Source organism: Acanthaster planci, linkage group LG04 (assembly GCF_054643075.1).
Source record: "Acanthaster planci isolate LZ-2023a linkage group LG04, COTS_SCS, whole genome shotgun sequence".
In the NCBI taxonomy this organism is placed as follows: Eukaryota; Metazoa; Echinodermata; class Asteroidea; order Valvatida; family Acanthasteridae; genus Acanthaster; species Acanthaster planci.
In genome coordinates this window covers 16,764,200-16,777,083 of record NC_141780.1, presented here as the reverse complement: position 1 = coordinate 16,777,083, position 12,884 = coordinate 16,764,200, and the positions used below count along the sequence as shown (strand labels likewise).

The window sequence follows — 12,884 nt, the reverse complement described above, 5'->3', positions numbered from 1 at the left end:
TGGACGCGTTTCTTTCATTCCAGACCTGTCCTCCCGGAGAACCCATCCACATCGTCAACATCGCCATTCATCTGGATAAAAATGAAAAAACCGACAACGAGCTTGCTGAAATGTTCCTGGGTTTCTGCCAAGAAAAGGTCAGCGATTCTCTGTCGAAATCCACCTGGAAATAAATTGCCACCTGAATTGATTTTGTCAACATCAGTGTCAGAGATGGCCATTTCAAAAAAACATCTTAATGTGCATCCAACATGTCAGTACACGCTGCAATGTACCTGCAATGTTTGCCTTGTCTAAAAAGTTTTTGCTTCGCATCTCAAGGGTTGGGATTAAAAGTGTTATCATGGAAAAGTTCAGAACTGTAATTCAAGAACAAGTTCATGTTTCCATATTTGCATTTTGTAGAAAAAGGAGTTGTTCAGTAGAGACATCCGTAGGATTACCATCCTGTTTTGGAGCAAGAAGGATTTCCCAAAGTACTTCACCTACAGAGCACGATTGGATGTAAGTACAGAACTCTGTGTAGTGGTCAAGGCCTTTCGGCAGACAACAAAAGGAAATACTACCTTGAAACCCTTTAGAATCATTCCAGTTTTAGCGCAGAACTTTGCAACTCATCAGTATAGTTTATCTCAAAGTACCCTTTCAAAATATTCATCTGAAAATGGAAAAGCAGTCAGTTCAAAGACTGGTAGACGGGATTGTTGCGAGGTTTGAGGAAGCATGAAAAATTGGAGAAAAAAGTTGAACACCCATGAAGTCATATTTAGTTTTTTTTATAGGAAAATATGGAAAGATTTAGATTTTATCAATTTTTGTGGTCACAGTTCCAAGAGGACCGCATTTACCGTCATCTAGAGCCGGCCTTGGCTTTCCAGCTTGAGATCAACAGGATGAGTAATTTTGATCTTCAGCTGATGGATCGAGCCAACTACCGAATGCATCTGTACCTAGGATCAGCCAAGGTTGGTTGGTTGGTTTTTTGCTCTCCATCATGTGCGTCTTGAGCTAAAGCGTATTGAGTTTTTGCAGGTATGAACTGAAATACCTTGCAGGGAGTTGGTAGACTTCCTTGGAATGTGTGCTGCGAGAATAACGCCTTCGGATATCCCAAAATGCTGCAAAACGTGAAGTTGAAGAGCAAGTTAACCTTGTAAATATTTTAGTTTATTCAAAGAAGAGGTTCATGTACCTTTCCCAGCACGTTTTTTCGAACTTTGATTTTGGAAACTCTGTTGTCAGAGTTTGAAAACATATTTTCAGATCTGAACTTTGCAGTGGTTAGTTTTTGCTATTTTTTGCAACTAGAAAAACACCAATGTAATTCCATTTTATTTTTGTTCATGAACACTCTCAGGTTCAGAAAGGTCAGGAAGTTACCGACTACCGGTTCTTTGTCCGTGCCATCATCCGTCATTCAGATCTCATCACTAAGGAGGCGTCCTTTGAGTATCTTCACAACGAGGGAGAGAGGATGTTGCTGGAAGCCCTGGATGAGCTAGAGTTAGCCTTTAATCACCCAGATGTAAGTCAATTTCTGAACCGGTCTGATAATTTTCTTTGTTTTGATGTAGCTTTTTTGAAGACTTGCAACTTTTCCTTAGATCAGTTGATCTCCTTTCCAACACCACAAGTATGCCATTAATGAAAAATTGAGAGTCTCAGCAATTTGGATTTAGCCTGCTTTTGATGTTAGTGAAGTTTGAAAAGATATGACTTCTGTCTTGAAATTAGCATACCATAAAGAGTTGTGCATTGATTTTTGTTTGTTAAAGACTGCTAGTGGAGGACAGTACTGGTATTGAAGTTATATTGTCAAGATAGGATACAGTAAAACTGAGAATTACCCGTTTCAATACCCCCTCATCCTGACAGAGAGTTTCCACAAAGTTTGCAGATTTTTTGAGGAAGTCAAAATTATGTGCAGATGTTTTATCCCACAATACAAGGAGAGCAACAAAAGATCTCTTCTGGCGAGTAATTTGTTCACTTTTTTTTGTTTTTCTGGTTGTATTGTCTTGCGTATTTATGTTTACAGTATTGGGAATTCAACCTAAATCGACACAACATTTTGATCACGTGCAATTTGTCGATATTTTTAGTGCCAGTGATTTTGCGGGGAATAATCAATAACTGAAAAAAATTTTTCCCACGGCAACAGTCTAAGCGGACCGACTGCAATCACATCTTCTTGAACTTTGTGCCGACGGTGTTCATGGACCCCATGAAGGTGGTGGAGAGCCTGAGGTCCATGATACTGAGGTACGGCCACCGGCTGTGGAAACTGAGGGTCCTCCAGGCTGAGCTCAAAATGATAGTCAGGTGAGTTCCCCCTTCAAGAGTCATTTTTCGGAAAGGGGGGGGGGTTGGTTCGGCATGCCATATCATTACTAATGCTTTTAAAATAGCGTTTTGTTTGGTAACCCGTCATTTGTTTTTTGTTCTCTGGTTAGGTTACCTGGAGGGCAATCCATTCCAATCCGCATCTTCATCACAAACGAGTCTGGCTACAATCTGGCCATCACACTGTACAAGGAGGAGACTGATTCAGCGACTGGACAGGTATTACGTAAATCGGAGTTGGCACTTGATGGCCGCATGTTGAGTGCATGCTTGTCACTTCAGACATCAACCACATATTTGTCACGTTTCAAGCACAATCAAGGTTACGAGTGGGCCAAGTTCCTTTACATGCGTGTGATGTAGTTTTTAAATGTTATCTAAATTGGCCTACGTCATACATGAAAATGAAAGGTACTTTTATGCCTGTCTTTTCTCGGTTGTAGTTTATGAAGGTTATAATGTTCCCCACGCATGAAGGCCAACCGTAGGGAAAGAGCAATTGGCTTTGAGCGGATACCCAGACACATGCGAAGATTCTTATCATACCAACACAGAGTTATAAAGACTCGAGTTACATTTATTGGGAGCTAATCCAAGATTTTGGGCTCTCTCTTTCTCTGAAACTTTGCAGGTGAAGTTTATCTCTTTCACGGAGAAGCAAGGCAGCCTGCATGGGCGCATGATCAACACTCCCTACGTCACCAAAGACCACCTACAGCTCAAACGATACCAGGCCCAGACGCTGGGAACAACATACGTCTACGACTTTCCGGACATGTTCAAACAGGTTAGTATTCTCGAAGGAATGCCATCAGTATTCATGGCGTTTGTATTTGGAATCGGAGGGTCGGCTGGCCTGTCACGGTCGGTGGTCGGCCGTATCAGGCCAGGCGGATCTTAACTTCAGTCTGAAGTTTTCATTCAAGTGCTGAATTTTCCACAGCAACCTTTTTTTGAATGCTGTTCCACTTCTGTCATTTTACATGTGTAAAGTCTCATTTATCCATTGGATGGGATTTTTGCTTCTACTTCAGAAATTGAGACGCATCTGGGAGGAACATCAGGGAAAGAACAAGGACACAGTTATCCCAGAGGAATTGGTAAACAATGGTTTTTTTTAATTTGTACCTACGTCAGTTTCCACTTCTAAACACAGCTTGATTTATTGCGCAAGCTCATCTTGGAACTTTTTTTCAAATTGAAAAAAGTATTGAATTGTGCTCTTTAAAGTGATAGTCATTGGTAGAAATTGCCCGTGCAGTATTTCATAGACCAGAATCTCAAAGATGTACCAAAAGCTTTGCTGTATTTCCTTGAGTTACCAGTCGGTGCTGTAAAAATGTTAGTTGCACCATGTCTTTGATTGGATTGGCTAATTTATCTTTCACCTCATTGGCTATTTTTCTTCAGATGAGCGGCAGTGAACTTGTCCTTGATAGTCAGGGCACATTGACACCGGTCAACAGAATGCACGGTGAAAACAGGGTGAGTAGCTCTGAGCCTTGGCATTCTTTTCTTCTTCCCACCAAGGAATGATATTTCTATAAATTTCTCTTTCCAAAAGTATTCTTGGATACATTTAATTGCATTAATTCAATTTACTTTCAAGGGCCCTAGGCCTACCTGCTCCAAGAATTAGTAATGATGTGTTCATTTCAAATTGTGCACCCTACCAGTCCTTTAGGCACTAGATGTAGGTAGATATTAGCAATCGCTGTTTGTTTTCAGATTGGTATGGTGGCTTGGAAGTTCACCTTTGTGACTCCCGAGTATCCTGAAGGTCGCGATGTCATCATCATCGCCAACGACATCACCTTCAAGATCGGCTCCTTTGGACCGGAGGAGGACAGGCTGTTTGAGGTGGGTAGACATGTTGAAGACGTTGTTCTTCGATGTCGCTGTCGGATGTTCAGGTCTCGTTGCCTCACCCAAGTCTTTGCTGCTTGTGATACTCAGTAGAGGGCCTCTAAGCTGTATTCAGTAGTATGCCCTGGGCTGGGAGTGATGGGGGTATTGTTGTGTGATAGACTGCATGGATTGAGCAGGGTTTACGAATCACTTGCTGGAGAGCTGGCAGATGTGAACATCTCCTGTTACCAGTCTGTGTGCAGTTTAAGGTGCGCTCCTGTTTATTGACATGTGAAGCCAGATTTCTAGCGCTGGGTCTCGGTATCAGTGCTGTGTTTGGTATGGACACTGCTTCCAACTCATTTTTGCAAGCTGTGGCTAACTGGAAATAATGCTGTTATAAAGCCAGTCACTGTGGAAGATTTTTCAACGTAAAACCAATTTTTCTGAAGTTGAAGCACAGATTACCTGCATATGATCTCTCTGATAGCCAGGTTCTCGTTTTGAACTTTGAACATTCTTTCTGTTTCAAATGCTGTCAACAGAAAGCATCGGAGCTAGCCCGTTCTCTAGGCATTCCTCGTATCTACCTGTCGGCCAATAGTGGGGCTCGGATTGGACTAGCTGAGGAGGTCAAGCAACGGTTCAAGGTGGCATGGGTTGACCCTGCCAAGCCAGACAAGGTGTGATAGATCATGTGTCAAATAGCTTAGGCCATGTATGTGAAAGGTCAAACAGTGTGGGTTGGCCCTGTCGATGTGAAGCCTATTAAGATTTGTGAGGTAAAAGGTTAAAAAAACAAGCAAAAGTTTATATGTCATCTGGACCAGGGATATGTGGTGATAAATCAAACAGGCATGCAACGTTTCCTTAGATCAACTGATTTCCTTGTTTTTCACTTATTCACTCATGTCATTGGAAATCGAAAAACACTGCACAAAGTCTTGTTTAGATTGGAATTTCCTCGTTTTTTGTCAAAGTTCAAATTGCATGCCTGAATCAAAAAGTGGTCTTGAGATAAAATTGTAAACTGTCACAACACGGTAGGTAGCATGCTTGTTCTGCATCAAAAGTAGATAAATATCAATTCAAAACCATATTTGTGAATTAGGAATTATACTGAATTATACATGTGTTTCCTTTTTCTGCTATTATTTGACCCTGAGAGTTCCAAAAAGTTGACTTGTTACCATGTTTTATTCTAGGGTTTTAAGTATCTGTACTTGACACCGTCTGACTACAAGCAGCTACTTGCTCTCAACTCACTACGAGCTGAGCATATAGAGGAAGACGGAGAGTCCAGATACAAGATCACCTACATCATTGGTAAGTTACATTAGGTAGCCCCATACATTGTTGAATTGGTACTTGGGCTGAAAGGTTTCCAGAAATATCACCCCGGCTACTTTGGTCTGAGGTAGCAAAACAGACAAGACCTGGGTACGTTTCATTCTTAGGAATGACAGCATTTGATTTCTAACCATGTGACTGTATACCTACTAAACCAAAGTTGCCAGGAAAAAAACAACAGTGACAGCCAGCGTCTGGGGCCAATTTCATATGGCTACTGAATCCATTATTTTCAGAGTGAGAAAAATATGCGCTTAGCCAAAGCAGGTTACCAGCCAAAAGTGTTGTATAACGTGCATTGTCTGTGACTGGTTTTCAGCCATTTTTGCTGAGCACCACAACCTGCCTCGTACTATTATGTGCTTGTCAGTTATATGAAATTTAGCCCTAAGGAGGCGGATCAGGCAAAATAAATAATGAAGATAAACACATCACTTCGTAGGTGGTCACACATACTTTGTATTTCAATTGTTATTGCCTGTATTTTTTGTGTTTGGTGTTTCAGGTCAGGAAAATGGCATCGGTGTGGAGAATCTCAGCGGGAGTGGCATGATTGCTGGAGGGTCATCACGGGCCTATGAGGAGGTTATCACATTGAACTTGGTGAGATTTAGCAGGAATGCTTCAAGATTGGTTGATTGAAAATGAGCCATGCCGGGTTTTCACAGAGTGGGGGTTGTTTTGGTAATTTATTTTTTAAGTATTGGACGTGCACAGGTGAAGTGTTGTTCATGGGTTTGCGTGGAAATTAACCAACTGAATCTGATTGGATTTGGTCCGGAGAATGGAATCCTTGGCAGGTTTATTGAGCTGAGGTTTTCAAAGTGTGTTTATTTGTTAATTTTTCAATTTGACACCAGTGTGGTTTGTTTCTGGTCGGTATTGGAACAATCAGAGATGAATTTACTTAATCTGAATGTTAGTCAGGTTTTGGAGTTGACAGCATTGCTGGAGTAATCTTGTCGTGGTTTTTCGGCATAAGCTTCAACTTTCTGTGTGATCATTCATCAGGTGACATGCAGGGCCATCGGCATCGGTTCCTACGTCGTGCGTCTTGGTCAGCGCATCGTTCAAGTGGATAACTCTCACATCATCCTGACTGGAGCAGGTGCCCTCAACAAGGTACGTCAGCATATTGGGTTCGGTCTTAGAACCTGTCTTTCACAGAAGAAAGAAGCAGCCTGTCATGGGATTAGAACCAGACACCTCTTTGATAACACACCTTAAAGCATGGATAAACTGAGGATTAATGTCACTGAGCTGCCATCGGGAAATATCATTTACCAAATATATATGAGTTAAGCAAGAAGTAGTCGGGAACCAGTCAGAATCATCATACATTACACTAAATGTTGGCTGGTAACCGATTCCTGTTTAGCAAATATTTTCAGTGCTGAGTCTTTGAGTAGCCGCTCAGTGCAGGAGGTACAGATCACTTGTGAATTTCTACCCATTTCAATTCCATTAGACAACGGTCTCTTGTCAAATAGACAGAAAAAAACAGCAGTTTGCGCCAGCAGGAGCATTTGCAAGGACGAATCAGGTTCATATATCATGCAACGGTTGTGGCATCAGATGCTGTGAAATGTTCCCTGTTTGTTGCGTAATGAAACACATTGTTTTCAACATGTTCTCTACTAAGGTGCTCGGACGAGAGGTGTACACGTCCAACAACCAGCTCGGAGGTATTCAGATCATGCACAAGAACGGAGTCACTCATGCCGTGGCGCAAGACGACTTCGAAGGTGTCTACACCATCCTGAAATGGTTGTCCTACATGCCCAAGGTAGGTCGGGGGGGTCTGTCTTGTGGTAGGATGTGGAGAGTCTTTCCATCCCACGTATCATTATTAGGCCACACCTAGGCATTGTTGCAGACAGCTGTTCTCCGCAGCATGTCAGTATCGAAAAACTAAAGTCATGGAGTACCGAAGCCTGACGACATTTTTACCGGGAAGTATAATTCAAACAAATGAAGTACGTATGCATTTTGATTCAAGGAATGGTTCTCACACTAATATCATTGACACATAATTGTGTGAGTGAGGAATTCACTTGGGCACTCTATAGCCAAGGACTGTCCTGTTCGGATTAAGGATCAAGGCTTGTCATGCACGTGCGGGTAAAGCAGGCTGATATGTGAGAGAGGATTCCACCTGTGGGTTGGATGTTGCAGTCCTCAGAAATTGTGTCTGCCATTTTTTTTCTCTTAAATGTCAATTTTACTCTAAGTGCTCAGCCCTTTAAGGTGGAACTTGGTGCGATTATAGCATTTATCAAATATTCCTTTTTACAATGTGGCATTTCAGTGTCGAGATGCAGGAGTTCCCATATTGCAAAGCATGGATCCCATAGATCGCGAGATTGAATTCATGCCGACGAAGGCTCCATACGATCCCAGGCACATGCTGGCCGGCCGATCCAACCCAGGTATTACTACAAGCAATTGACTGACAAATATTCACAGGCATGTGCCACATGTGAGACACTTGTTAACAATTTGAAATCAAAGTTATTCAACAAATTTGTCATGGAAATTAATTGCGCAAGAACAGACTCATTTTTGTAGAATCCCATCACGTTCTGTGGAAGATGCAAAGAAATATTGAATGAACTTTAAAACCTGCAGAACAGTTCATCACAAGCGGACAAGTTTCTCAGCGATGTACTGTATCGTACAAACCTCCCAGTCATATGAGGTGTGCGTGCAATGTTTCAGACAATCTCGTCCTGTAATTTTCAGAGAATCCTCATGAGTGGCAGTCGGGGTTCTTTGACCGGGGTTCCTTCATGGAGGTCATGGAAGCGTGGGCTCAAACTGTCGTAGTTGGACGAGCAAAGTAAGTCGATCAATCTGGAATGGAAGTTTCTAGATAAGTTGGGTCTGGCTTTCATTTTAACTGACAGGCAAGATTGATCAATGCCTATGGTTTGTTGTTCGACCAATGTCGTCCGAACGATGGACGGCTTGGACCACCTATTCAACCATTTAGAACTGTGGTTATGCTCATCATAAGGTGATTTTCTTTTATAAGTATGGAGGGAACCATTCACATTAAAATAACTGCATGAGGTGTCATTGAGTATTATTGCTGTGAGAACTGCAGCCAACAGCCAAATGTGAGTAACAGTGAGTTTTTTACAAAACAGTTTGATTAGGATCATTTGAGTGTGACTGTACTACATGTGTGCACAATTAAGCAGCAGTTAACCAGCGGTTGAATTATAGTTAACGGCTGAGCATACCCCATACTGACCTTTCTTCAACTTAAACGAACTGCTCTTTGTTCTCACCGATGTTTGAGAACATATACTTTGTTGGAAGCTACGACTGATTGAGCATGGGTGCTTTACATCTTACTCTAGGTTGGGTGGTATACCCGTTGGTGTGGTTGCCGTGGAAACACGCACTGTCAATGTGGATATCCCAGCAGACCCTGGCAACCCAGACTCCGAGGCAAAGGTAAGATAGTCTGTCACCCTTTCAAAGGTTCTAACAAAACAGGAGCGTTTAAGCTGGTGAAAATCTTATGTTAGCGGAACAAACCAAAAAAACTGACATACTGTTTAAGGTCCTTTGTTCAGTTTAATTTGGGCCCCTTGTGTTTTTTCTGAAGAATTGTGTAAGATTGTTACAGTGCGGAATGTTGGACCTCCAAAATGGAAAGCAGTAATGAGTCACAACAGACTGAGACAAAACTCACATTTAAAGTTTTGTTAATTGCAGTCAATAGCCCAAGCGGGTACCGTCTGGTTCCCAGACTCTGCTTTCAAGACAGCACAGGCTATCAAGGACTTTGGCCGGGAGCAGCTGCCGCTGATTGTCTTTGCAAACTGGAGAGGTTTCTCGGGTGGAATGAAAGGTGAGACTTCGTATCGTCGAAGGAGTTGGCAGAAGGGTGGGGCTTTTAATGGTAAAGTTTTGGCTCTGGGCAGTGGTGCTGAGTTCTGTGCATAAACTGGCATGAACTATAAACCTGCAAGATGAATTTATGCTTAATCAGTGGTATTTTTCGTTTTCTGCTCTCTCTGTTTAGACATGTACGAGCAAGTTCTCAAGTATGGTTCCTACATCGTTGATGCACTGTGTGAATACAAGCAGCCAGTGATGGTGTACATACCGCCTAATGGTGAGCTGAGAGGAGGCTCATGGGTAGTGATTGATTCTACCATCAATCCTCAGTACATGGAGATGTACGCCGATCAGGATAGCAGGTGAGGTTAACGAAACGTCTGACAGCTTAGACCACAAAGAGGAGTGTTAGAAATCCCCCTTTCTCTCTGTAATCATTTTTCTTTTCTGTGCTCAAGGGTTTTTACCCTTCCCTTGTGGTTTGTGTCTTGGGGGAATCCATTTGTTATCTATTGCTGTATTAATTTGGGTCATTTGTACAAATTGCCTGCAATCCTTACCTGGTAGTTGCAAGATAATCAGGGTTTTTGTCACTTTCTTGTCATCTTTTTGAAATTCCAATTCCTTAAGTTCAAGACAAATAGATTGTTTTTCTTCATGTTTTTGATTCCTGTAATGCTTTTCAGGAATGTGAACATCAATTTAAGTTTGGGACATTATTTCCATTTGACCGATCCTTTAGAGAGTACTTTTTGATTGAATGGGTTTCCCCTCATTAAATATGTGCTTTTTATGAAACTAAAAACCCATTTTGCCCATTTTAGGGGCGGAGTGTTGGAGCCCGAGGGGACCGTAGAGATCAAGTTCCGTAAGAAGGACCAAGTGAAGGTGATGCGGCGTATTGATGAGACCTGTATTTCGCTACTGAGTGAGATTGCCGCCCCGGGTATCAACCGAGAGGAGAAAGCAGGTGGGTAAATTCTGAAAGAAAAGTCCCAGATCATGCCGACGAATCCTGTCACGTAATCACTTCACTCCAAGAACATTGTAATTACGGACCGACCTCTGTGAACTACAACTTCACTCGGCTAAATACTTACCACTTAAGTCACACTTCAGCAGTGCTAAATTGGAGCTGGACCTAGTAGAGTATTTATGTATCTTTTTAATACAGAGCAGATTTTATCTTTACCTCACAACACTGGTCATCAGAAGCTTTTTGATTTTGCTCTGCACCTGTCACTTCCATTACCTTGTGTCGGAACATTCGTCTGCCAGCCCAGTGTAATTTTGACCATTTAACTTATGCCTGCCAGCCCTTGAAAAGAAATTGAAGGACCGTGAGGATTTCCTGCTACCCATCTACCACACCGTGGCCGTCCAGTTTGCTGATCTTCACGACCGTGCCGGCAGAATGCAGGAGAAGCAAGTCATCTCTGTAAGTTCCTGCTTCGTGTTTCGTATCTTGGATACCGTCATTGTCCTTCACCCAGGATAGGTTATGTTGCCCAACTCCAGATCCCACACCCAGGATATTTCCATGCAATGCCACCGAATCAACTACTCGCCGCCAAACTAGCTCACGTCAGTCTCTACTCCTCCCTCCCCAGGATGTTCTGCAGTGGTCGACATCGCGGACTTTCTTCTACTGGCGTCTGCGCCGTCTCCTGCTTGAGAATAAGATGTGTGGCCGCATTCAGCAGGTCAACGAGAAGCTGTCGAGGGGAGAAGTCTTTGCAATGCTGAGGAGGGTGTTCATGGAGGACAAGGGCACGGTCAATGTACGTACAACGAGATGAGAATCCTGTGATTCGGTGTTTATTCCTAGTGCAGTGTGTTGATTACAGAGACTGCAGAAGGCTATGAGCGGCTAATTCCCTAAAGGAGGGGCAGGCTGTGTCCAAAAAATATGGTTTTGGCTACAAATAACATTCAGACTCACAGAAGCAGTTGGCTACCCACTGCAGTCATTTCTCATAGACGTGATGTTTCCAGCCATAGCCACTTGATTTAGACATAGCCACGGATTTGGTGTATGCATTAGTTTTTGCCAATTTTCAATTGAATACGCACAATTTTTTCACAAATCCTTGTGAATGGTGTGCATCTGTTTATGGGCACAAGAACAAGAGAAAGTGTGAACAAGTATCCCTCTTAGCAGTAGTGTTTGATTTTTCACTTCTATCAACAGACTGGATATGACAAAAGTTAAAGGGAAAAAAGACAACAGGAAGAAAAAGTTCACAGCCAGACTCTGAAAGCCAGATTTGGAGAATAGATAATGGAACAAGTAGAAACCTGCACTGTTGCCAAGCAACAGTTTCTGACTCTAAGAAACTCCCTGCGTACTGCATGCATATTGGGCACTCTCTCAGTCCACGTTCAAAAACGAAAAATGTCATCCAATCAAAATTGTTCTTTTTCAATCATGCATAGTCGTATCTGTGGGAGGACAATAAGGCTGTTGCCGATTGGCTGTTGGAGCAAGAGAGGCAGGAGAAAGACGAGGGCCAGTCGGCCATCCTGGATAACATTAAAGCCGTCAAGAGGGACCAAGTCATCCATCAGATCAGAAGGCAAGTCTCACTCCTGAGAATTTTGCCGTATTTTGCCTTCATTCCAATCCTTCAAGGATATCTTTATGGATAGACCTTAGTTCATGAATCTTTTTCACATGGGACTTAGAAAACAGTCAAGGAGACCAGTCATGTTAGTAGCACACCTGCCATCTGTTCTGATTTCTGCACTATTTGCAGAAAAAGAGGGCCCTATTTGCTATGTCAAAATGGCAGTTGCTACATTCACATATGTACATGTGTGTACACATAAATAGCTTCGTGCACAGCTGCTTGTTTCCGAGCTGAAGTGCACCCCCAATCGGCGAAAGAATGACAGGTGGTTACATGTGGGTTCTCGCACGCGTTCTGCGTGTACGCAAAGACCATACCTGCCGCAATAAATTAGTCACGCGGGCTAAGGGTGCCCCGTGTCAAACGCACATACACTTGCGCACCTCATGGCGCACACCTATGCAGTGAGTACCAAAAAAATACGCCCTCTTTTGTTCCGCTCTGAGCAGATAGGCTCTGACTTGTCAATGTTGGCAGGTATGTAGTAGTGCTTCATTGACAGTCTGAAATGTTAAACATTACGTAAACGCATCAAAACTTATCCCCTCAAAGGCTGTGGAGTGAAACTGACCGCAATTTCCTGTTTTTATTAGCGTTCACAGTCATAAAGGGACGAACACAAAACTGACTTCCCACGTTGATGTTGAAATACAAATCCCTTCAGTGTGCACATGACCTCTAGTTTCAACCCAGCTACATCTTACTTGCTGATATAATTTATAGAACAGGTTTGGGGTCTTCGACTTATGGCACCAATTTAACGCACTGCTAACACGTTGGTTTATGCTTAGTGTTTTTTATTGTACTCTTGATTGGATGCCATTATTTTCCCAGCTTTGAAAGGCCTTACTGTGAGTTTCA

General features: G+C 42.6%; 1 protein-coding gene across 4 annotated transcripts in view; it reads left to right on the top strand.

Moving 5' to 3' along the window:
* LOC110974020 (acetyl-CoA carboxylase-like) overlaps positions 1-12,884 on the top strand; it is a 44,197-nt gene that overhangs the window by 27,928 nt on the left and 3,385 nt on the right. For all 4 annotated transcript variants that reach the window (XM_087136398.1, XM_022225314.2, XM_087136396.1 and 1 more), the window contains 24 exons: positions 24-137; positions 406-504; positions 828-965; positions 1,358-1,525; positions 2,162-2,322; positions 2,454-2,562; positions 2,975-3,130; positions 3,378-3,443; positions 3,754-3,828; positions 4,072-4,203; positions 4,737-4,874; positions 5,397-5,517; positions 6,047-6,144; positions 6,553-6,663; positions 7,184-7,327; positions 7,850-7,970; positions 8,284-8,380; positions 8,907-9,003; positions 9,268-9,403; positions 9,578-9,755; positions 10,218-10,363; positions 10,710-10,831; positions 11,004-11,174; positions 11,830-11,969. In XM_087136398.1, the coding sequence (XP_086992524.1) occupies positions 24-137; positions 406-504; positions 828-965; positions 1,358-1,525; positions 2,162-2,322; positions 2,454-2,562; positions 2,975-3,130; positions 3,378-3,443; positions 3,754-3,828; positions 4,072-4,203; positions 4,737-4,874; positions 5,397-5,517; positions 6,047-6,144; positions 6,553-6,663; positions 7,184-7,327; positions 7,850-7,970; positions 8,284-8,380; positions 8,907-9,003; positions 9,268-9,403; positions 9,578-9,755; positions 10,218-10,363; positions 10,710-10,831; positions 11,004-11,174; positions 11,830-11,969 (3,038 nt within the window). The remainder of the gene's footprint in view (positions 1-23; positions 138-405; positions 505-827; positions 966-1,357; positions 1,526-2,161; positions 2,323-2,453; positions 2,563-2,974; positions 3,131-3,377; positions 3,444-3,753; positions 3,829-4,071; positions 4,204-4,736; positions 4,875-5,396; positions 5,518-6,046; positions 6,145-6,552; positions 6,664-7,183; positions 7,328-7,849; positions 7,971-8,283; positions 8,381-8,906; positions 9,004-9,267; positions 9,404-9,577; positions 9,756-10,217; positions 10,364-10,709; positions 10,832-11,003; positions 11,175-11,829; positions 11,970-12,884) is intronic.